Below are 24,446 nucleotides of genomic sequence, written 5' to 3'. Positions count from 1 at the left end.
GCAAAGGGGTGCATTGGAGCATCATCTGTGAGGATGTCTGATTCGAACAAATGAGTAAGGATGTGTGGGGAGGGAGAAAAGAAAGTGTCTGAGAAATGGGGTATGAATGATAGTCCTTGGGGAATGAGACATACAGGGAAAAGCAAGGACTTGACGATGCTTTGAGGATGATTAGTGGGAGAGAAGATGTATGAAGGTGATTGGAGTGAGTCTGACCATGCAATGGGCAAGTAGGTATCAAAAACAGTGATGTTAAATGAAAGCAGGCATCATTGGCATGGTGAGTGAGTGAAACATGTATGGTTGGAAAAGCATGGCTATGATTGCATAGCATGAATAAAGAACAGGCTCGGTTAGAGAAAGCCAATTTGATTGAGGAGAGCAGGTTTGGAAGGAGGGTAAACTGGGTTATAATTGCCACTGTACAGGACCACTGGTAAATTCAGTTAGCTCTCTATTTTAAAAATAGAACATAGAAAACAGTACAACACAGGAACAAGACCTTCAGCCCACGATGTAGTGCCAAACCAATTTAATCAGTAAACAAATAGCTAACCAGACTAATCTCTTCTGCCTATACAATGTCCGTATTGTTCTGTTTTCCTCACATTCATGTGTTTTTTTTCTAAACGTCTCTTAGAAATCTGATGTTTTCTGCCTGTACCACCACCCCAAGATGCACATTCCAGGCACCCACCACTCTTTGTAGAAGAGAACTTGCCACTTACTTCTCCATAAGATCATCTCCTTTGAAGTTATCCCTTCTCACCTTAAATACAAGAGGGGCAACATAACTTCCTGACTTCTGAATTCAGGGCCTTGACTAATAAAGGCAAGCATATCATTTGCTGCTGAACCATCCTAACAATCTGTGTAGCCACTTTCAGGGAGCTATGAATTCGGACCCATGAATTCAGACCCTGAGATCCCTTGGATCTTGCTCTTAACAGTGTACTGTCTTTTTGCATTTTACATACTAAGGTGCAATACTTCACATTTGGCTAGGTAAAACTCCATGTGCTATTTCTCTGCCCATATCTGCAGCTGATCTATATCCCATTATATTCTTTGCCAGTCTTCCACACAATATACTCCACCAATCTTTGTATCATCTGCAAACTTCACTACCCACACATCTATATTTTCATCCAGGTCATTTATATACATCACAAACAGCAGAGATACCCGTATAGATCCTTGTGGAACACCACTAGCACTAGTTCCTTCGACACTACCCTCAGTCTTCCATGGGCAAGCTATTTCTGAACGCAAACAGCTAATTCATTATGGATGCCATGCATCTTAATCTTCTGGATGAGCCTCCCATGAGGCACCTTATCAAACGCCTTTTTAAATCCACGAAGACAACATCCACAGCTCTACCTTCATCAGTCACCCTCACCACCTCATCAAAAGATCTCAAGTTAGTGAGACACAGCTTGCCCTGCACAAAGCCATACTGGCTCTCCTTAATTAGGCCATTGTTTTCCAAATGTTCATAAATCCTATCCTTAAGAATTCTCTCCAGTAGCTTCACTGCCACTAACTTGACCCTCACCGGTCTGTATTTCCCAGAATTATCCCGTTCCCTATTTGAACAATGGAACAACAGTAGCTGCTTGCTAGTCCACCGAGTCCTCGCATGCGGCTGGAGAGGACACAAACATTTTGGTCAAAGCCCCAGCAATCTCTTCTCTTGTCTTAATAACCTGGGATACCCATCAAGTCCTGGGATCTTAACGACCTTAATGCTCTTTAAGAGTCTCAACACTACCATCTCCTTTACCTTGAAAAGTCCTTGCAAATCAGAATGCTCAACACTGTTCTCCCTATCCTCTACATCCTTCTTGGTAAATACTGATGAAAAGTACTCTGCATTCAAGCAGATGTTCCCCCATTATCCTTGAGCGGTCCTATCCTGCTCGATGTATGTATAGAATGCCTTGGGATTCTCTTTAATGCTACTTGCCGAGAATTTTGCATGGACCCTCCTGGCTTTCCTAATACCCTTTGAGTACTTTTCTGGCTTCTTTATAACACTAAGAGCTCTTTGATTTGAATACTTTTTCCTTTTTTCTTTTGACTAAATTCATCACCTCTCTTGACATCCAAGGTTCTCTTCCCTTGCCATCCTTGTACTTACTTCTTACTGGAACATACCTCTGTACTCTGTGCAGTTGGCTTGTAAATATCTTCCACATGTCAGATGTGAACTTGCCCAAAATTAGTCCCATTTAACTCTCCCTAGTTCCTGCTTAATGCCTTGCTTCAATTTTATACTCTCCCGCAGGATGCAGACTTATCCTTATCTATATCTATCTTAAAACTTAAGGAGCTGTAGTAGTCATGTTCCCTTACTGTTCACCCACTGAAGGACCAGTCACCTGACCACGCTCGTACCCAACATGAGGTTCAGTACAGCTGCTCCTCTTGTTGGACAATCTACCTATTGATTTAAGAAATCCTACTGGATGTGCCTAACAAATACTGCCCCATCTGAACCTCTTGAACTTAGAAGATCCCAGTTTATATTCGGAAATTGTTTAGTTGTTCTTGCTGTATTTCCATGGAAAATAGCTGCTCCAGTTAATTCTTTGAACTCTTTTATCACAGAAATTTAGCACCGTTGCATATGTAAGATCATAAGTTTACCTCTGTGGTTTTTTATTTAAGAGTATTGTATGTGGATTAGGTTTTGAAAAATCTGTAGTAGACCAGATTTAACATTAATTGCCTCATTTTTACATTTGGTGATATTTTACTTAACACATATGCAAACGCTTCCTTTTCCCCCAGATTGTTATACTTAAATATAATCAGTGTCATTTGTTTGCTAATTGAATGATACATTTGTACATTTGGTACACATTTTGGTCATTTTTCTGAAATCAATTTCCAAGCAACTGCCATGAAGCAAAGGGTGAATTCTGTCTGCAAATGTTTGCATTGGCTTGAAATGTGTTTAGTTTTAAGTACTTGACATGGTATTTAAAAAAAATGGTAGTTTATTTGTTTACCGCTTGACTGTTTTGGAGTAACATTATCAAGGCTGACATTTGGAGTTTGTATTAATTTAGGATAAAAAAATACGTCTCCAAAACATCTCTTTGATACTGATTTGCTTTTTTAAGATAATTTAAAACACACCTCATGGTGTTTAAAACATTCAAAGAATTTATATTCATTACAAAAATATTATTTAAAAAAATGGTTGATTAATGCATATTTTTTTCATTCTCCTTTCAAATGGATGCCTTATTTTATTCTGTTAGTATTTGCACGTTGGAGCTATGTTTGTCGAAGGTCTATTTAATCAAGGAGGTTTGTTTACCAGCACTTGAGAAAAGATAGATGAGCCATCATTGTTACAGAACAATGGAATAACTTTATGGCAGTTGAAAATCTTAATCATTGCACTGTCTATGTGGCTATAAGTGCTGTACTAGGCAACAAAATCTGGAAAATGTTGCAGACGTGCACTCTTCCCTTGATAATATCAGTATGAAAGTCCATATTTAGAAACAAAACAAAGCAATGATTGATGAAAATGCCTGATTATTTTTTGCATTTTGTTCACTCTTTTCCTCTCAGAATGGCCAGTTTTAATGATGCATTCTTAATTAAAATTCAAATAAACCTAAAATTTTGGGATTATCATTGCTTAATGTGTTTAGCAAGTGTCATAAAAATAGTTTCAGAAAAACTATTACAGGTACTGTAAAAATGTTTCTCATATTCCCAATGCAAAAATAATTTTTTTGAGAAGAGCAGGATAAAAATAATCTTTAATGTATGTATGGGATACATATGAGTTTTATGTTGTTAGTTATCAGCATTGAACTATCATTGAAATCAAAGTATAAAATACTTGGTGATTAAAATCAAAATTTGAAGACTCAACCTTTGTAATTATGCTCTTAAACTTGATGCGTGCTTGACATCAGATTTTGACTTACTGATGGTGTGCAGTTCCACAAGTATTATTTGCTCTTGGAAAAGTTAACTAAAACTAAAGTAATCTTTTTATGTGTGAAAGTGGAATATGAAAGTTAAAAGGTGATACAATTTTGTTTGGTCTGATTTAATATGTGGTCCTTCATGAAGGAAAGACTGCTGATTGGCAGTCAGAAACAAGTAATTTTGTTTTATATATCCCAGGATAAAATAGAGCATCTTAATGCTAGCTTCCTTGAAACCAGTTTTGCTGATCAGCTGTCTAAGTCATGAGGCAAAGTTTATCTCACTGATTTCATTCAATGTGTTTCTAAATTCAATAGACTCTTCTTGACTATACTGTATATGGTTCAGAAAATAAATTAGTGTAATAAATAGAATAGCTATGTATAACCTATTGAACCATTCTGCTCTACTTGTGTTGGGAAACAATTTGTATTCTGTATAGAGTGGTAGTGACTTAAGATTTCAAAGTCATAGATATTTTCAGAGACTTGTATAAACATATACTATCCTTTTCCACAATGCAGTAATTACCCACTGCCTAATAGGAAATGAAGGCAGACAAGATGATAAGTGTAGAATCTGTCTTGTCTAACTGCAGATGCTTGGCTTTGCATTGTTTGTAGAATAACAAAATTGTATTTTGAGAGGAATATTCCATGACATTCCAGTGGTTGGAACAATTACCCAATTTCATTTAGGATTGTATAACAATGAAAGTGATAGATATCTTATCAAACCTTAGCAGAATTGGGCCACTCAGTCTATTAAGTCAGCTTCACCACTCCATTATGTCTGATTCATTTGTTTTCTCTCAACCCCATTCTTCTGTTTTCTCTCTGTAACCTTTGCTGGCCTTAGTAATCAAGAACTTATCAACTTTATCTTTAAATATACTCCATGACTTGGCCTTCACAGCTGTCCAGAGCAATGAATTCCACAGATTCAGCACCCTTTGGATAAAGAAATTCTTCTTCATCTGTTTTAAAGAGGACACTCTTCTTTTCTGAGGCTGTTTTCTCTGGTCATAGTCTCTCCCACTTTGGAAACATCTCCATGTTTACTCTATCAAGATCTTTCAATATTCAACAGGTTTGAATGAGATCCCCCTCATTACTCTAAACTCCAACAAGTATAGGCCCAGAGCCGTCAAATGCTCCTCTTGTGTGAACCCTTTCATCCTCAAGATCAATCTTGAGGGTCCTCTGGGCCCTCTCCAATGATTTTCTTAGATATAGAGACCAAAACTTCTCACAATACTCCAAATGTACTCTGACCAGTGCCTTATAAAACCGCAGCGTTATATCCTGGCATTTATATTCTGGTCCCCTCGAAATTAATGCTGACATTGCATTTTTCCTTCCTTGCTACCGATTTAACCTGCAAGTTAACCTGCACAGAATCCTGCACGAGAACTTTGAAAACCCTTGCACTTCTGATTTCTATATTCTAGCTGCCACTTCTTTGCCAGTTCTCCTAATCAGTGAAAATCCTACAGCAATCTCTTTGTTTCCTCAGTACTATTTGCCCCACAACCTACCTTTGTATTGTGTGCAAACTTGGCCACAAAGCCAGCAGTCCTGTGATCTAGATCATTAATGTATAATGTGAAAAGTAGCAGGCCACAACACTGACCCCTGTGTAACATGACAAGTAAAAGGCCTCCTTTATTCTCACTCTTTACTTCCTGCCAGTTAGCTAATCTTTTGTCCATGCTAGTACCTTTCTCCTGTAATACCAAGGCCTTCCGAAAATCCATTGATGCTCCTTTGTCTATCCTGCCTGTAATTTCCTCAAAGAATTGGAGCAGATTTGTTTATCAACCACCTCTCCATCCATCCATCCATCCATCCACCCACCCACCACAGGCCCTTCCGACCCTTCGAGCTGCACTAACCAGCAACTTCTATTTTAACCCTAGCCTAATCACAGGACAATTTACATTGACCAATTAACTTGCAGTATTAACTGTTATTCCTTTGGTTAGGGGAAGAAACCAGAGCACCCAGAGGAAACCCACTTGGCCATGGGGAAAATGTACAAACCCATTACAGACAGCGGTGGAAATTGAATCCAGGTCGCTGGTACTGTGAAGCATTGTGCTAACCAATTTGCTGTCTAGCCGCCTTAAGGAAATCATGCTGACTTTGGCTTATTTTATTGCATGCTTCCAAGTGCCATGAAACCTCATCCTTAATAATGGACTACGATGTCTTCCCAATCATTAAGTCAGTCTAACTGGCCTGTAATTACCTAAGTTTTGCCTCCTTTCCTTAAAGAATAGAATGATATTTATGATTTTTCAGTCCTTGTGAACCAACTCAGAATCTAGCGACTCTGGAAAGATCACTACTAATGCTTCCACTGTTTCTTCTGCTACCACTTTCATAACACTGAGGTATGATCATCTGGTCCAGCAGACTTGTCTACCTTCAGACCTTTCGGCTTCTTCTTGGTAATTGCAACCACACTTCCTTCTGCCCCATGACACTCAAATTTTTGGCATGCTGCAAATTTTTGTCTTCCACAGCGATGCAAAATGCTTGTTCGTCCAGTATTTCTTGGTTTCCTATGACTACCTCTTCAGCATAATTTTCCAGTAGTCCAATGTCTGCTCTTGCCTCTTTTCTCCTTATACTGTAAACCTGGGAAAAAAAACAACTTTTGGTGCTCTTTTTTATATTATTGGCTAGCTCTCCTTCATATTTCATCATTTTTTTAGTTGCCTTGTGTTAAAGTTTCCCAATCTTCTAGCTTTCCAATAATTTTTGGCTATATTGTGTGACCTCTCCTTTGTTTTTATGCTGTCTTTGACTTGCTTTGTCAGCTTCGGTTGCCTTATCCTCAGTTTAAAATGCTTCTTTGGGATGAAATGATCCTGTGTCTTTTGAATTATTCTGAGAAACTCCAACCATTGCTACTTTACCATCATCCCTGCAAGTATCCCCTACCAATCAACCAGCTCTTCTATTGTGCTGCTGTCGTTGCTGTTGCTCTTCTATCATGCTCCTGTCGTAACTGTAATGCCGATACATCTGGTTTTAGCTTCTCCCTCTCAAACTTACAGGGTGAATTCTGTCATATTACGTTCACCATTGCTCCTAAGATTTCCTTTACCTTAAGCTCCCTGATCAAATCTGGTTCACGTGGGTTTCCTCCGAGCATTCGAGTTTCCTCCCATATGTACTGATTAGAAAGTTAATTGGTCATATAGGTGTAATTGGATAGCATGGGTTTGTAAGGCCAGAAGGGCCTGTTATGTGCTGCTTCTTTAAGTAGATCAGTGATATATTTAAATTGTCCAGTCCAGCACTGCCTTTCCCCCTAGTGCTGGATCCCAATAGATGGAATATGTTGAATGCCTAAATCATTCAGCATATTCCATTTATTGGGATCCAGCACCAATTTGATTTTCCCTAACTACCTGTATATTGAAATCCCCAGTGACCATCATAACTGTGCCCCTTTTACATGCTTTTTATATCTCTTATTGTAATTTGTATCCCATGTCCTGGCCACTGCTCAAAGGTGTGTATAACACCTTTAGTCCAGTAATCACCATCTTATTCTTTCAAATTTTGTAGCCATGTTGCAAGCAGATATCTTTTTGTAAACTTTTTTTCCTTATTGGAATTATCAATAACCTTGCCTCCCTTTTATTTTATCCATAGTGTTTCAAGCTATTGAGTCCCTCCCCGCTCCCAATCTACTGTTCTGTTTTAATCCCTACCCACAGCTCCAGTTATTTGATTCGTCAGGACCTTGGTCCATGCGTTTTTCAGGCGGAGCCCCTCCTTTGGAACAGCGCCCTGCTTTCCCAATATTCGAGCCAATGTCCCACAAATTCAAACCCACTTTTCCCATATCAATCTTTGAGCTATGCATTTAATTCTCTGATATTATTAACCCTGAGCCAGTTTGTTCAGGTTCAGGTTTGTTCATTACCTTTTTGGCACTGTTTTAATTTAGTCCCTAGCTGCTTAAATTCCTTCAGCAGAACTTCTTTCCTTCTTCTTCCTACGTCATTGGTACCCATATGGACCACAATGATTGGATCTTTGCCCTACCAATCTAAATTCCTCTGGTAGATGAGATACCCCGAACCCAGGCAGCAGGCAGAAAATGCAACCTCATAGACTCTTGATCCTTGCAAGAGAGAATTGTGTTTATTTCCCTGACTGTACTATCCGCAATCACAATTACATTCCCCTTTCCCACCCCCCAAATGACTCCCTAACCATGGTGCCATGGTTCGTTTGCTCATCTTTTCTACAGCACCTACTCTTATCCTCAAAGAGAACAACAAGCTTACATTGTTGGGCAAGCTGAAGGGGTGAACTGTTCGAGCACTAGCTCTTGGATCCCACTACCTGTCTCACTTGCAGTCTCACCTTCTTGGCTTTGGCTCCAGACTGAATTTGAAGTTGTTAATCTAATGGGTGTGACTTCCTCCTGAAACAGTGTCCAACGAACTTGCACCCTTGCTGATGCATTGCAGTGTTTGAAAGTCAGATTCCAGCTTCTCAACTTTGAGTGAGAATTCCTCGAGCAACCTACATTTGCTGCAGATATAGTCACCAGGAACCACTATTGGGTCCACCAGCTCCCACACTTCACCTGATTCTGCACCCCCACTTTATTTAATTATTTGTAATTTCATACCCTGTTAGTTATGCAACAAGATGCAATTTTTTCATTTCATTGATTTATGTTGGTCAGCTTCGGAAAAACACCAGCGGGATGGTCTGTGTTTAAAACTAGGTACCATTGGTGATTTTGAATTGTATTGCTGCAGTAATTTGCTGTCAATTTCAGAGTACTGCTGAGTAATATTGACACTAAATGCCAGTGCAGATTCTGGGCCAATTAAAGTGCCCTGAGGATTGTGGAAGCAAAATATTTTGTTGCATTCAGAGTTGCTGTAATGTAGTTCAATGTATGAACAAGTCTTCGTGCAATTATTGAATAGGACAATGTTCTTGCTCGCTGTCAATCTGCAGTTTTGATATTTTGAAATTAAAATCTTGATTGATGTATTGTTTTAGAATCGCTCAGTGATTTGGACAGTTGTATTCATTTTCAATATTTGGAGCCTGTTTCACTTTATTAATCCGTCAGTCAGCCAGGGGCTGTTCATAAAGTAGTTTTTTTGCTGGCTGTACTTTGTACCATTTTGTGGCCCATTATGTAATTGGTTTATTGAGGATCAGATTTTTACAGGAAAATGTTTGAATTTAAACTATTTGTTAAATCATTTTGCCTGAAAATATAAAGTATGTGATTAAAAAGCTTATTTCCATCCCAAACAACAAAGAGTTTATGGGAGTTGTATGGCTGGAGGTGGCAACAGAAATAGGGAGGATTGAGGCTAAAAATTAATTGAAAGATAAGGACGAGAATTTAAAATTTGGATAGGACTGACAATTATATAATACTAAGAATAGTGATGATTAGTAATCATGACTTGATACAGTATTTTACGTGACTGGAATATTGTGAAAGGAGAATGGCAAGCCATCAAAGAGACCAATCATATTATTAGGTCAAAAGCTGGCTGAGGAGTAATGAAGTCAAATGGAGCAGGATTGGTAGTGGAACAACATTAAAGTTAAAAAGGGGATAATGGAATTATTTTATTATGACTTAAAGATACTGCACAGTAATAGGCCTGTCCAGCCCAATGAGCCCACACCACCCAGTAACATCAATGTAAACTTCCTACTGTTGGAGAGTCTAGGGTTAGGTAAGAGTATTAACAATTGAACCCTAGTCTTATGCAATAAATTGAGCGCATTAAGTCATAAATCTTCCATAACGCATATTCAGGAGTCTGATGAAATACATTTCACTTGACTGGTTGAGTGCATCGCAAAATTTGACATCATTTGGGACAGAAGAGCCAGCTTTTAGCACTCCATCCACCATGTTAAACATTCATTCCTTTCGCTACCTGGCTACACTGGATGTCATCTACAGAATGCACAGGAGTTACTCATTTAGACTACTCCAAAAGAACTGATTCTGTAACTTCTACCACCAAGTAGGACAAAGGTATCAATCAGAAAAGTACCCCATCATCTGGAAATTGCCTTTTGTATCACATATCACTTCAGTCTGGGGGTATAAGTCTGTTACTAGTGTAGATGAGAAGGGCAATAAATGTTGCCCATGCCTGTGATGCCAGCATTTTGAAAAGTGAAGAATTAAAAATAAGGAAATTGAGATGCAGTGTCTGGTCCTGTTTTGCAAATCATAGTTTAACAGTGAAAAAGTAGTTAACAAATGACATACAGTTGCAAAGATAAGTTTGTGAAAACTTTGCACTTACCTGATTTTCTGCATTAGTTACTCATAAAATGTGGTCTGATCTTCATTTGTCACAATAATAGACAAACATAATCTGCCTAAACTAATAACATGCAAACAGTTGTACTACTAATCAATACTGAGTACAGGTGTCCCCCACTTTATGAAAGTTCGCTTTACGCCACTTCGCTTTTATGAAAGACCTACATTAGTACCTGTTTTCGCTAGCCGAAAGAGGATTTTCACTTTTATGAAAAAAGACGCCCTCTTTAAACTTATGTTTACCCCGAGGAAGACTACCATGACCGTGGAGCCTTACGCGGGCAGGTGCATGCGCAGGCGTTTATGTGCCGATTTTTTTCTACAAATCGGCTTTGGCTGAATCTTCCCGATCCTGTTAGGTGAAACTACACTGTACGTTTTTTTCTACTTTATATAGGCTGTGTTTTTATCGTATCATTCCTGCTTTTACGAAATGCTGGTGTTACTTTAGGCTTTATGTGCTATTTGGTAGGTTATTTTTTGGGTCTGGGAACGCTCAAATTTTCCCCATATAAATTAATGGTAATTGCTTCTTCACTTTACATCATTTCAGCTTATGAATGGTTTCATAGGAACGCTCTACCTTCAGATAGTGGGGGAAACCTGTACATTATTTAAACAATCCCAATCTAGGTTCAAAACAGAATGTGAACCTCTGGGGCAATGCCTTCTACAAAAGCTGTTTGGAGTCAGGTATTCCATCAATGAGACGAGATTGGAGGTGTGGGTTGTAGAGCTGCCCTGTCCTATAAAATAGACACACAATGTAAAGCTACTGGCAGAACTTGCTCTTCTCAAGAAAGATCTGTCTATGTGTTCCATGCCTCAATCAAAACAACTTTCAGAGGACCCGAGAAGAAGAATTGTTGAGATGTGTGAAGCTGGAAAAAGCTACAAAAGCATTTTGAAAGACCCGAGTATTCATCAGTGCACAGTAAGAGAAATTGTCTACAAATGGTGGAAATTCAGTACTGTTGCTACTCTCCCTAGGAGGGGGTGTCCTGCAAAGATCGCATCAAGAGCACAATGTGAAATGCTGAAGGAGATGAAAAAGAACCCAAGAGTAACAGCAAAAGACCTGTAAAAATCTAGAACTTGCTAAAGTGTCTGTTCACATGTCTACTATAAGAAAAACATTGAACAAGAATGGTGGTCATGGAAGGACACCGCGGAGGAGACCACTGCTCTCCAAAAAAATAAAGAACATTGCTGCATATCTCAATTTTGCAAAAGATTCACCAGAGTGTTCCATCACACCTCTTGGTCAATGTTCTATGGAGAGGTGAGACAAAAGTTTAACCTTTTGGCAGAAATGCACACCGCTGTGTTTGGAGGAAAATGGGCACTGCACACCAACACCAAAACCTCATCCCAATTGTGAAGCATGGTGGAAGGAGCTTCATGGTTTGGGACTGCTTTGCTGCCTGAGGCTGGACAGCTTGCAATCATTGAGGGAACAATGAATTCCAAATTGTATCAAGGCATTTTACAGGAGAATGTCAGGGTAGCGTTCTGTCACCAGAAATTGATATTAGTTGGATGATGCAACAAGACAATGATCCAATACAAGAGTAAATCAACAACAGAATGGTTTTTTATAAAAAAAGAAAATTTGTTTTGAAATGGCCAAGTCTGAGTCCAGACCTTAACCCAATTCAGATCATGCCACAGCATCTCAAGAGGGCTGTATCCCAGAAATATTTATGAACTGAAACAATTTTGTATGGAGGAATGGTTTAAAATTCCTCCTTGTTGTTGTGCAAGTCTGATCAGCAGCTACAGGAAATATTTGGTGGAGGTTATATGGTTATAAAGGGGGTTCTACCAGTTATTAAATACAAGGGTTCACATACTTTTTCTAGCCTGGACTGTGAATGATTAATCAATCTGTTTAATAAAGACATAAAAAGTACAATTGTTTGTGTGTTATTAATTTGGGCAGATTATGTTTTTTTATTATTGTTACTTAGAAGAAGATCAGACAACGTTTTGAGTAATTAATGCAGAAAACCAGGTAATTGCAAAGGGTTCACAAACTTTTTCTTGCAACTGTATATATTTCATAGAATAATGGGCAGTTGTGGAAAGTCATATCAAAAAGCAACTCAGATTATCTCTAAATTGGCAAGCATCTCAAAGTGCAATGAAACCATACTTTCATAATATGCAGTGAACAATGTTGCAGGAGAATTACTTTCTTATATAATAAATACATGCCTATTTACTTGAAACCAACGCACATTAGAAAATCGTAACCATGTAAGTGCTTTTTAGCAGCTTGTATTGGAACCTACGAGGGAGAAGGCAATTCTGGATCTAGTGTTGTGTAATGAACCGGATTTGATAAGGGAACTGAGGTAAAGGAGCTATTAGGAGGTAGTGACCATAATATGATAAGTTTTAATCTACAGTTTGAGGGGGAGATGGGAAAATCGGAAGTGGCAGTGTTGCAGTTGAACAAAGGGGACTGTGGAGCCATGAGGGAGGAGCTGGCCAAAGTTGACTGGAAAGATACCCTAGCAGGGATGACAGTGGAACAACAACTGCAGGTATTTCTGGGAATAATACAGAAGGTGCAGGATCAGTTCATTCCAAAGAGGAAGAAAGATTCTAAGGGGAGTAAGGGGTGACTGTGGCTGACAAGGGAAGTCAAGGATAGTATTAAAAATAAAAGAGAAGAAGTATAACATAGAAAAGATGAGCGGGAAGCCAGAGGATTGGGAAACTTTTAAAGAGCAACAGAAGATAACTAAAAAGGCAATACGGGGAGAAAAAATGAGATACGAAGGCAAGCTAGCCATGAATATAAAGGAGAATAGTAAAAGCTTCTTTAGGTATGTGAAGAGGAAAAAATTAGTTAAGACCAAAGTTGGGCCCTTGAAGACAGAAACGGGTGAATTTATTATGGGGAACAAGGAAATGGCAGACGAGTTGAACAGGTACTTTGGATTTGTCTTCACTAGGGAAGATACAAACAATCTCCCAGATGTAATAGTGGCCGGAGGACCTTGGGTAATGGAGGAACTGAAGGAGATTCACATTAGGCAGAAAATGGTGTTGGAGAGACTGATAGGACTGAGGGCTAATAAATCCCCAGGGCCTGATGGTCTGCACCCCAGGGTACTTAAGGAGGTGGCTCTAGAAATCGTGGACGCATTAGTAATTATTTTCCAATGTTCTATAGATTCAGGATCAGTTGCTGAGGACTGGAGGGTAGCGAATGTTATCGCACTTTTTAAGAAAGGAGGGAGAGAGAAAACGGGGAATTATAGACCAGTTAGCCTGACGTCAGTGCTGGGAAAGATGCTGGAGGTCAATTATAAAGGATGAAATAGCAGCACATTTGGATAGCAGTAACAGGATCAATCCGAGTCAGGATGGATTTATGAAGGGGAAATCATGCTTGACTAATCTTCTGGAATTTTTTGAGGATGTAACGATTGAAATGGACAAGGGACAGCCAGTGGATGTGGTGTACCTGGACTTTTAGTAAGCCTTTGATAAGGTCCCACATAGGAGATTAGTGGGCAAAATTGGAGCACATGGTATTGGGGTTAGGGTACTGACATTGATAGAAAATTGGTTGGCAGACAGGAAACAAAGAGTAGGGATTAACGCGTCCTTTTCAGACTGGCAGGCAGTGACTAGTGGGGTACCGCAAGGCTCGGTGCTGGGACCGCAGCTGTTTACAATATACATTAATGATTTAGATGAAGGGATTAAAAGTAACATTAGCAAATTTGCAGATGACACAAAGCTGGTTGGCAGTGTGAAATGTGCAGAGGATGTTGAGATAATGCAGGATGACTTGGACAGGTTGGGTGAGTGGGCAGATGCAGTTTAATGTAGATAAATATGAGGTTATCCACTTTGGTGGCAAGAACAGGAAGGCAGATTACTATTTGAATGGTGTTAAGTTAGGAGAAGGGGAAGTACCGTGAGATCTAGGTGTCCTTGTTCATCAGTCACTGAAAGTAAGCATGCAAGTACAGCAGGCAGTGAAGAAAGCTAATGGCATGTTGGCCTTCATAACAAGGGGAGTTGAGTATAGGAGCAGAGGTCCTTCTGCAGTTGTACAGGGCCCTGCTGAGCCAACACCTGGAGTATTGTGTGCAGTTTTGGTCTCCAAATTTGAGGAAGGACATTCTTGCTATGGAGGAAGTGCAGTGGAGGTTCACGAGGTTAATTCCCAGGATGGCGGGACTGTTGTATGTTGAAAGATTGGAGCGACTGGGCTTGTATACACTGGAATATAGAAGGATAAGAGGGGATCTTATTGAAACATATAAGATTTTTAAGGGATTAGACACGCTAGAGGCAGGAAACATGTTCCCGATGTTGGGGGAGTCCAGAACCAGAGGCTACAATTTGAGAATAAGGAGTAGGCCATTTAGAACGGAGTTGAGGAAAAGCTTTTTCACCCAGAGAGTTGTGGATCCATGGAATGCTCTGCCTCAGAAGGTAGTGGAGGCCAATTCTCTGGATGCTTTCAGAAAAGAGTTAGAGCTCTTGATAGCAGAGTCAAGGGGTATGGGGAGAAGGCAGGAACTGGGTACTGATTGTGGATGATCAGCCATGATCACAGTGAATGGCGGTGCTGGCTCGAAGGGCCAAATGGCCTACTCCTGCACGTATTGTCTTTTGTCTATTTAAATACAAAATATAGTGCAACTTTTTGGAATACCCATTATCTTTTACTTGTTAAATAATATAACATACAGTAGGTTGCAGTGCAAATATTGTTTCAGAAATGTATTTTAACAGTTTATATTTTGCAATTTTTGGGGATCTTAAATTGAGAGTAGCAATAAGAGTGGATATCTATATAATTTTAGAAGGCTAAATGTATAGCTCTGAACATAAGAAGTAGAAGCAGAATTAAGCCATTCAAACTATTACTGTTTCATTCATGAGAGAAGTGAGACAATGTAAGCAATTGTATTTGCAAAAACTCAGATCCATAGCATTGATAGACCAGTATCACTGATTTTGGGTAAAATCCTGACCAGATCGTGCATTATTCAAGTATTTTATTTATTGTGTTCAAATATCATTCTCCTGTCTAGGACAAAGTTCATTTACTTGATATTTTTTCCATCAACCTGAGTACTCTGTTGTGTAGCAGTTATTGCATCAAATGATTGTTCCTCACCGTTCATTGCACAGAAGCAAGTATGAGATTATGTGTGTCTTGACCAAAGAGGACAAAATCTGCTGAGATCATGTAGAAAAAAAGTATACGTAATATATATAATTCTAGTCTAATTGAACAACAGAGCAACATTTGGTGGGGATATCAAATATTTACTGCTTTGTTGAATCATACCTGGGAATTGAAGCGTAGGTTTTTGCAAATAAAACAAATGAGACGTTTTATGTCTAAGAAAAAAAATGTACAGCTCATTTATGAAACTCCAACAAACTGAACACAATGCACGGTAAAAGCCCTTAACATAATTACATGATCACGTTAGATAACCAACTTCAATTGAAGTTGCTTGGAGTTAGACAAATAAAAAAAAATCTTCTTCAGGAATAGGATGTAAAATTAGTGATATATAACCAGCATGGGTAGTTTCCTGTGCCAGATATTGTGATGATCCCCATCTTCCACTGCCCACACCTGTCTGGAGGTTACTGAATTTGTACTGTGGGTTGGGTCACCACTGCCACTCATTCATTCTTTCCATGGAACATAGAAAGAATGTTATCTTCCAGCCCTCTCAGTTGTAGAGTACTGCATACAGTTAGGCAAAGGAATGCTCTAGAAGAAAGAAGTAACAGGAGAGGTATGAAAAGTTAGACAAGGCAATTAGAGTTTTAAAAACACTTGTTCTATTCTTGCAAACCAGATGCATATTGAGGCTTTGTGAACAGTGTATAAGGCTAAACTGCTTTGTCTACTTTGTTCATAACTTGCAGATGAAGTTTTGACTGGTTTTGTGAAATAGTTACTCCTGCACATTGGAGGAAAAATCACAATTAATTTTGAAAACACTAAGATAGAATGAGAATGTGACACTATAATTAGATTTTTGTCAGCGTATAACTCTCTCTATCCTAATTTTTTTTACCTAACTGTATTTGAGTACATTGAGATAATACATCAATGTAATAGATATAAATTATTCATGAGTCACTGTTTAAACCAGTCTAATTTCCATGTAATTTTGTGTGTGACCATGCAGTCGTCTTTTTTCTAAGTAATTATGTTTATAAAAATTTTTTAAAATTAAAATTCTATCCTCATTCATTCTTCCTTTATAGAAAAGTGATTACTGTCTGTGGCACTGTCTCACGAAGGACAGGCAGGACCCTAAATTGTATCCCATTGTAGGAAAACTTGTAGCTTATATTCCAGTTCTCTCATAAAGTTCACTGGCTGTCATCGATGTTATCACAGGGGTTTTGCTAATTTTCACCAGTTTCTGAATTTTTTTTTCTTGTTTGGCTCCATTTGAAAACATTTGTAAATATTCAGTTATTTTCAAAATCTCATTTTGCTGGAGTTAATTTTCTTTTCCTTGAGCCAACCTGTTAGCTGTTGCCTTATTTTCTATTTAAAGCTATGAGTAACACAGTGATGAGCTCTAAGTAGTTGCGAAATCCCTTTTTGTTGGCAAGTGTCCCCTCCCCCCTCCTCTTCCATGTTTTCTGTGGAACCCAGTTTTCCGGTCTGTACAATTGATGTTGTCATTGCTGTCACAAAGAACCCAAGTAAGTGTTCAAAAAGCATCTTTAATTCTTGTATGTGTATAGTTCTAGCCGTAAGAACAAAAGTTGTAAAAGTTTGTTGCCAAGTGTTATAGGGTTGTTTCAACTTGCTTTAGACCGTTTTCCTTTCTTCCCATTCCTCACAACTGCAGAGAAAGTATCGTGCTGCAAAGGAAGCCTATGAACAACTTTTGCAAACAGAGAATCTTTCTGCACAAGTGAAGGCAAATATTTTACAGCAGCTGGGTAAGTGTTCTTTTGATTTCAAATCCCTCCTAATTAGGAATTGATAAATTTCTGATATATTCAAAATATGAAGTATACATTTAAAGTAACACAAACTGATGCATGTTGACAAAAATATTCAGAAGTGCAATAGCACAGGAGGAACTCATTTGTTTTAATCCAGTTGCGCACAAGATCTTTTTAGATTAATTCTAGTTATGCATAGAATTTTCAGTAGAACTTGAGCTATAGCTACAGTATGTTACTAAATTTTGAAGGTTTTGTATGTTATGCCAGTTGTAGAATCCATTATATTCATAGCCTTGTTTTTCGTGGATTAAAAAAAAATCTATTTAAAGACTTTTTGTGAACTGTGAAATTGTTAAACTGAATATACTATAATGTTGAGTGATCCCTATGAGTATTTTTGGAAGATCCAGGACAGCAAAGTTATTTTGTAACCCTTTCCTTGGGCCTCTATATGACCATATTTATCCTGTTCTGCTACCTTAAATTACAATTTAAGTGATTTACAGCTATATCCAGCTTAGTTACAACTACCAGTTAAGTTTGGTTAAGAGGAATAAAAACGTTTTCTTTTTCAACAGTTAAACTTTCTTTCATTTTCAAGACTCAAGATTCGAGATTGTTTATTGTCATTCTCCAGTGCACGAGTTTACTGAATAATTTGAATATTATTTTAGGTAAAAGTATAAATTTGAATAAATGTTAGACTCTATCTTTGGAAAAAATGTGTGTACATGCACTGGGAGACCCTTCCTTTGAAATAAATCTGCAAATATTTTTGATTTTTGTAAAAATGTTCTCTTCAAATACATATTGTTGATTTATATGTTGGAGAATTTCATTTTGTAAAATTATAACAAAAATTTGAAATTCATAATTCATATCAAGAGTACCCACGTTTTTTGCTTCACTTGTGCATTTAATATTGCCATCGTGCTGAAAATTTTATGTAGCTAACTTTCTAATGGTAGCATAGGTCTTAATTTTAAAATGGGTGCTTCAGTTATGAAAAGGAAGGTACACAGCATACATGAAGTAAAGTGAATATTCTACACAAGTTTTTGCATGTTATGAGTATTAGGAGGATGGTGTTTTTCATGATTGGCTAACACCAATGTTTGTTTCAAGCCGTTTTCTTGAAATATTTGATTTTAATATTGAAATATGATGTTCAGCTGTGGCTGATAATTGTTTTTTTGTGCCCTTGTTATAATGTAGGAAACACAAGAAGTGTTTTGTGGAAAATAATGGATTTAGCTTCACTGATGTTTGTCATAAATTTTGTTAAGTTTTGTTAAGCTTTGTTTACTTTCAATGTCAGACAAATTATTTCCCATATATAATGTGCTTACTGTCTTGCTGCATGCTTTAAATTTCTTCACACTGGAACTTGATTATAATGCATCAGTATTTTGAATGTATCACATACTTGTATCTTTGACCACAAGTTGTGGATTGATTACAGTTTCCATTAACTGGGAACTAATCACACCAGTGTGGTGTCCTGTCATAAATCTATTCACATCGCTTTTGCAGCTAGTTTGCTGACCATCCCTGCCATGTTGCTATGGCAATTCCTTTGTTGACCTCTTACTACAGGTGCTAAAAATCCTAGCTTCTCATTGAAGTTGTATCTTCCAAAGGAACTTGGGAAGCATTTTATGTCCAGTTGCTGCCTCTGTTCTCTACCCCCTGTGTTTTAATGTCTGCATCACAAGATGGATTGTTAAACCAATCTAATTACACAGTATAGCAAAAAAACTTCCATACTGATATGCTTTCATGAATGTAATTCAGCAAAGATTATGTGCTAAATAGTTTTGTCTTTTATAGTCTTTTTCCCTTCTAGGTGCTCTCGTAATATTTTATTTCTTTAAAATATTGTTCTGAATTTTGCAGTAAAGTTCACCCTTTCTCGTATTGCCTACTATGTACACCAAGAGTTACAGAGATTTGAAAGTTTAGGTGGATGGATTTCATCGTTGTTTACACAGAATTTAGGTGCACCATATGCTCATAATGATTAACAATAATATTTAAAGAATTATGCAATTCATGAAAAAGAATTCCGCTATTGCTTTTTTTTTGTGAAATTTGCATCACAATTTATACTGATATGACACTTCTAAACTTTGATTCTAAAAATATTAAGTAGGGTGTATAATTCTGTAGACCCCCATTCCCTCCAAGTAATCTTCTGATTTGATTCCAAAGAAAGTAGTATACTGGAGGTTAAAATATATTTGAGCTGATTTGCTTCTTTCGTTCATCCATTCTCTTTTGTTATTTTGCTTATTTATTTATTGACATACAGTGTAGAATAGGCCACCTGGCCCTTCGAGCCACACCACCCAGCATTCCCCCAATTTAGTCTTAACCTAATCATGGGACAATTTACAATGACCAACCAGTATGTCTTTGGAATGTGGGAGGAAACTGGAGCACCCAGAGAAAAGCTACATAGTCATGGGAAGAATGTAGAAACTTCTTACACTGGTACTGTAAAGCAGTGATTCTCAACCGTTTTTTGGCCACGGCCCCCTTAGGAGCTCTTCTCAGGTTCCAGGGCCCCCCTTTCAGCATTGGCCTTCTCTGGAAATTATCTTGAAGGTTTTTGAAGAAATCTAAGTGTTTATCCTTCTTCTCTGGATGCGAGGTATCCTAATTTTTTTTTCTAGTTTGCTTGGCCTCATGCTTTTATTTGACAATGTAGTCATGCAGTTCAAACACATGGGCAAAGATGGGTTTTGCAGAGATGCAATGAAACCATAGGATAAGTATTCCACTGAATACTGCCAACATGTTTTTTTCGCTAAGGAACTCATGGATAGAATTATTTCTGAAAATAATAAGTGCAGGAAATACAGATACATTACTGACCAAAAACTGCTGTCACCCGGTGCTAGGGATTTTTCTTCGGTGACTTCATATGTAGTAATAGGCACTTTTCACAACCTACCTTAATGTGTAATATATCCAAACACATATACTTTAAAGTTACTAGGCTAAAAAAGACCTAGCAAGACACGCTGATCTTTGGAGAATGAAGTATGGTGATAATGGATGCGAAAACCCTTGATTGAATACGTTGACCCAGCCCAGTGCAGTCTGATTCGCGACTGACTCTGAAGTGAGGCTGTGTGGGAGGAGCTTTAGCAGTGAATTTACCAGGTGTGCTGAATTCAAATAGGGTGTTGGAAAGATATTATAATTAGGAGGGAAGCTATTGACTCCAGTGAAGGCTGCTGCTTGGGTATTTCATCGGTTCAGTTACCAGGGCCCCCATAAACCCTTGGGGCTCCCCTTCTCACCGTTTTCAGTCAGTGGCCCCCTTTCAAATGTGCCATGGCCCCCGTTGAGAATGGTTGCTGTAAAGCTTTGTTCTAACCACTACACTACTGTGCCACCTCCCGTTCAGATGGTTTCTTTTCACACAGTTCTTGGGTTACAGCTATTTACATGAATCCTGTTCCTGGAATTGGGTACCATCGAGTCACAGAATAGTACAACATTAGAAAAAAGGTTCACGCTGATGAAGATGTATATTCAATCTAATCCCATTTCCCACGTCCCTATAAAGCAAGGGTTCCCAACCTAGGGTCCATGGACCCATTGGTTAATGGTAGGGGGCCATAGTGTAAAATGGTTGGGGACCCCTGCTCGAAAGTTTTGTCACTTATATATGTAACTACAAACTACTTAAAAAATACATTTTTATATATACATACCCACACATAAAAATGCTGCCCCTCAGGTTCTTATTAAATCTTTCACCTCTAACCTTAAAATTATGTTCCCTATTTTATTATAATCCAACACTGGGAAAATAGATTGCTCATCATATCTATGCCCCTCATGATTTTATATATTTATATGAGATTATTCATCAATCTTCAATGTTCCAAGAACCAGCCTGTCAAGTTCAGGTGACAATCTTGTTAATCTTTTTTGCTTGCTTTCCAGGAAAGCATGCAAAAGATGAGCAAACTGAACGCATGTATGAAAGTATGGCCTCACCAATGTCTTGTACAATCACAACATAACCTCCTAACTTCTAATATAGTGTCCTCACCGATTAAGACCTGCATGTTAGAAGTCCTTACTGGCCTTTCTACCTGTAACTCTGTTTTAAGGGAACTATGCACCTATACTCCAAGGTCCCTCTGTTCTACAACAATACATTACCCACTGAAATTCTTGATATCCTTCTGTCGATGACAAAACCTATTTTGGTGTCATCTTTAAAGTTACTGACTGTTCCTTGTGTACTCTCATCCAAGTTATTAATATAGATGACAAATAACAAAGGCCACCACTAAAATCTGGGGCACACCACTTGTCACAGACCTTCAGTGTAAGAAATAACCTTCCATCATTATACTCTGTTTTCTGTCATGCAGCCAATTGTGTAAGTAGTTTGATAGCTCTCTTTCGATGTCATGTGATCTAACCTTTCAGAACAGCCTGCCATGTGGAATCTTATCAAAAACCTTGTTGAAATCCATATATGCTATATCTACTGCTCTCTCCTTGTGAGCCTTTCTTATGAAATGACTTAGTCAAACTTGTGAGACGATCTCCCACATCCAAAACCATGCTGGCAAATCCGAATCAAACCTGCTGTTCCAATTGTAAGTATATTTTAACCCTCAATGCTTTCCAGCATTTTGGCTACCATGGATGTTAGACTAACAGGATTTCCAAGTCAATCCTTGCAGTCCTTCTTGAATAAAAAAACAATATTTGCTATGTTCCAGTCTTCTAGCATCTTGCCAGAAAAGTACTGTGGCAGATATCTTAGAGAAGGTTTCCACAATGTCTTCTCTAGCTTCTCGCTGCTTTTGGATATACCTCATTCAGAACTGGAGGTTTATCTTCCTTCATATTTCCTAATACATGCCACACCTCTTCAACTGTAATATGGACTTCAGCAAATCTGTATTAACTTTGCCATTTTCCCAAGTCTTCACATTTTTCTTCATGGTTAAGACAGGAGAAATTATTATTGAGAGCTTTTCCCGTATTCAGCAGCTCCATGCAAGATTTCTGTGTTGCTTTTTGAGGGGCTCTATTTTCTTCCTGGTCATTCTTTTTCCTTAATATACTTAAATAAAAATCATAGGAATGTGCTTAATTTTCTCTGCCAAAGGTATCTCATGCCCCTTTTGTCCCCGTAATTTTCTCCTATACTTCAGCATCCTCCATTTTTCTTCAGTGATTAATTTGATCCAGGCTGCCTGTATCTTACCCAAGCCACCTTTTTCTTGACCAGTTACAATATCCCTTAATATACAGAGTTCCCAATTCCCAGTAGTTCTGCTTTTTATTACAACAGGAGTCTGCTATGCGTATAACACGTCCGGTCCAGTGAAGCTGGATCTTTAAAGATCATGGCGTCAATACTCGTCTTTCCTCTACTGAGGATTTCCACGTTTGTAATACATTATGCCTGCAGATACCCATAATGGATCTTAGGTTGTGCAAGTGGAAGCGCTGTAGTAGGTTGGTTGCCTTTTGTATACAGTCCACGTTTCACCGCCATACCAGAGGTTAGTGAGGACAATTTGATCATAAAGGACATCTAGATATTGTGCTGGCTTAGCACGTGATCACAGGCAGTCCAGGCTCTGACTAGCCTTGCAAATCCTGGCGTTGATTTCTTTATCCAAGGAACCATCACTGGAGATGACACTGCCGAGATATTTAAATTCCTTTGCTACCCTCAGTGTTGTGCCTTCAATGGTGATGGAAGGTGACACAACAGTGGATCCAGGATCAGGCTGAAATATGGCCTCTGTTTTGTCCAGACTAATGGTGAGGTCAAACAGACATGTAGCTTCTGCAAACCTGTCAATAACCAGTTTGCAGATTAGACAACTTTCCTGCTCCAAAGAGTGCTATGTGATGTCGTTCATACCCTCGGCCATTAGGTTCTATAATGAGTCAACCTATAGCTGGGAAGTGATGACCCCCCCCCCTCCTGTTAGACTGTTTGAGGTTTTATGATGACCCCCCCCTCCTGTTAGACTGTTTGAGGTTTTATTTTATTTTATTTATATTTTATTCTTCCTTCTAATATTTGTATATCTGTGCACTTGTAATGCTACTGTGACACTGTAATTTCCTTTGGGATTAGTAAAGTATCTATCTATTTTGAGTGCAGTCATCCACGTACAGTGCTTTGAAGATGACTCCTTTAACTGTCCGGGATTTTGGATTTTAGGTGATGCAGATCAAGCAATGATCTATCAACTCTGTACTGTAGGTACAGCCTGTGGACAAGGTTGAATACACATGTGAAAAGGAGGTTGAACAGCACGAGGCCAGCACATAGCCTTGATTTACGTGATTTGGGATATTGAATGGCTCTGAGGCTTCCCCATTGAAAAGACAAGGCCAGTCTTGTCATAATGGAAGAGATGAGTAGGATTGATGAACTTGTGTAGGCATCCCAACTCTGACAAGTTTGTCCAGAGCACTTCTCTGTTAACCATGCCAAATGTCTTTGAAGACAACTTACAGATCCAGGTTCTGCTTGATACATTTTTCTTGCACCTGACTGATAGCGAACGTCATATTGATGGTACTTGGGTGGAACCTGCACTGTGTCTCAGGCAGGATTTTCTCTGATGTGGTAGTGATAATGCTGTTGAAATGATGTGGGCTAGAGTCTTTATGTCAATCAACAGCAACAAGATATTACCGTAGTTACCATTGTAAGCTTTGCTCCCTTTGTGAAAATGGGGTACAATCAAAGCTTCTCTGAATTCATTGGGCATGACTTAGTCTTCCCAAAATGTCATGCAAGTCTCTTTAGGTCAACTAAACCTACTGACTTCAGGATCTCTGCAGGTATTCCATCCTTCCCAGAGGCTTTTCCAGAAAGTGAGTAAAGGCTTTGTTTGCCTCAACTATTGTAGGAGGGAGGGTAGAGGCTATTGGCAGCAGGTTTCTGAGGGATCTGATCGAGTGCAGCCTGGTCTGTAGTAGGGGGCCTGTTGAACAAGTTGCTGAAGTGCTCTCTCCACCTGTCATTAATGCTCTTTTTCTCTCTGAGCAGGACTGTCCCATCTGCTGATAGAAGGGGTGTGGTGTGTGGCTTGTGTGCTTTGATGACAGTGAAGAGTATCTTTTAAGTTTTTGGTGTCAGTGTAGCACTGGATTTCCTCTGCCTT

The 24,446-nt window shown here is 38.6% G+C and overlaps 1 protein-coding gene across 3 annotated transcripts in view; it reads left to right on the top strand.

Moving 5' to 3' along the window:
- kdm6a (lysine (K)-specific demethylase 6A) overlaps positions 1 to 24,446 on the top strand; it is a 251,786-nt gene that overhangs the window by 144,872 nt on the left and 82,468 nt on the right. For all 3 annotated transcript variants that reach the window (XM_063050774.1, XM_063050776.1, XM_063050775.1), the window contains one exon: positions 17,172 to 17,265. In XM_063050774.1, coding sequence (XP_062906844.1) covers positions 17,172 to 17,265 — 94 coding nt within the window. The remainder of the gene's footprint in view (positions 1 to 17,171; positions 17,266 to 24,446) is intronic.

Source organism: Mobula hypostoma, chromosome 6 (genome assembly GCF_963921235.1).
Source record: "Mobula hypostoma chromosome 6, sMobHyp1.1, whole genome shotgun sequence".
In the NCBI taxonomy this organism is placed as follows: domain Eukaryota; kingdom Metazoa; phylum Chordata; class Chondrichthyes; order Myliobatiformes; family Myliobatidae; genus Mobula; species Mobula hypostoma.
The sequence above is the reverse complement of the archived record's forward strand: the minus strand, read 5'-3'. Positions and strand labels throughout refer to the sequence as shown.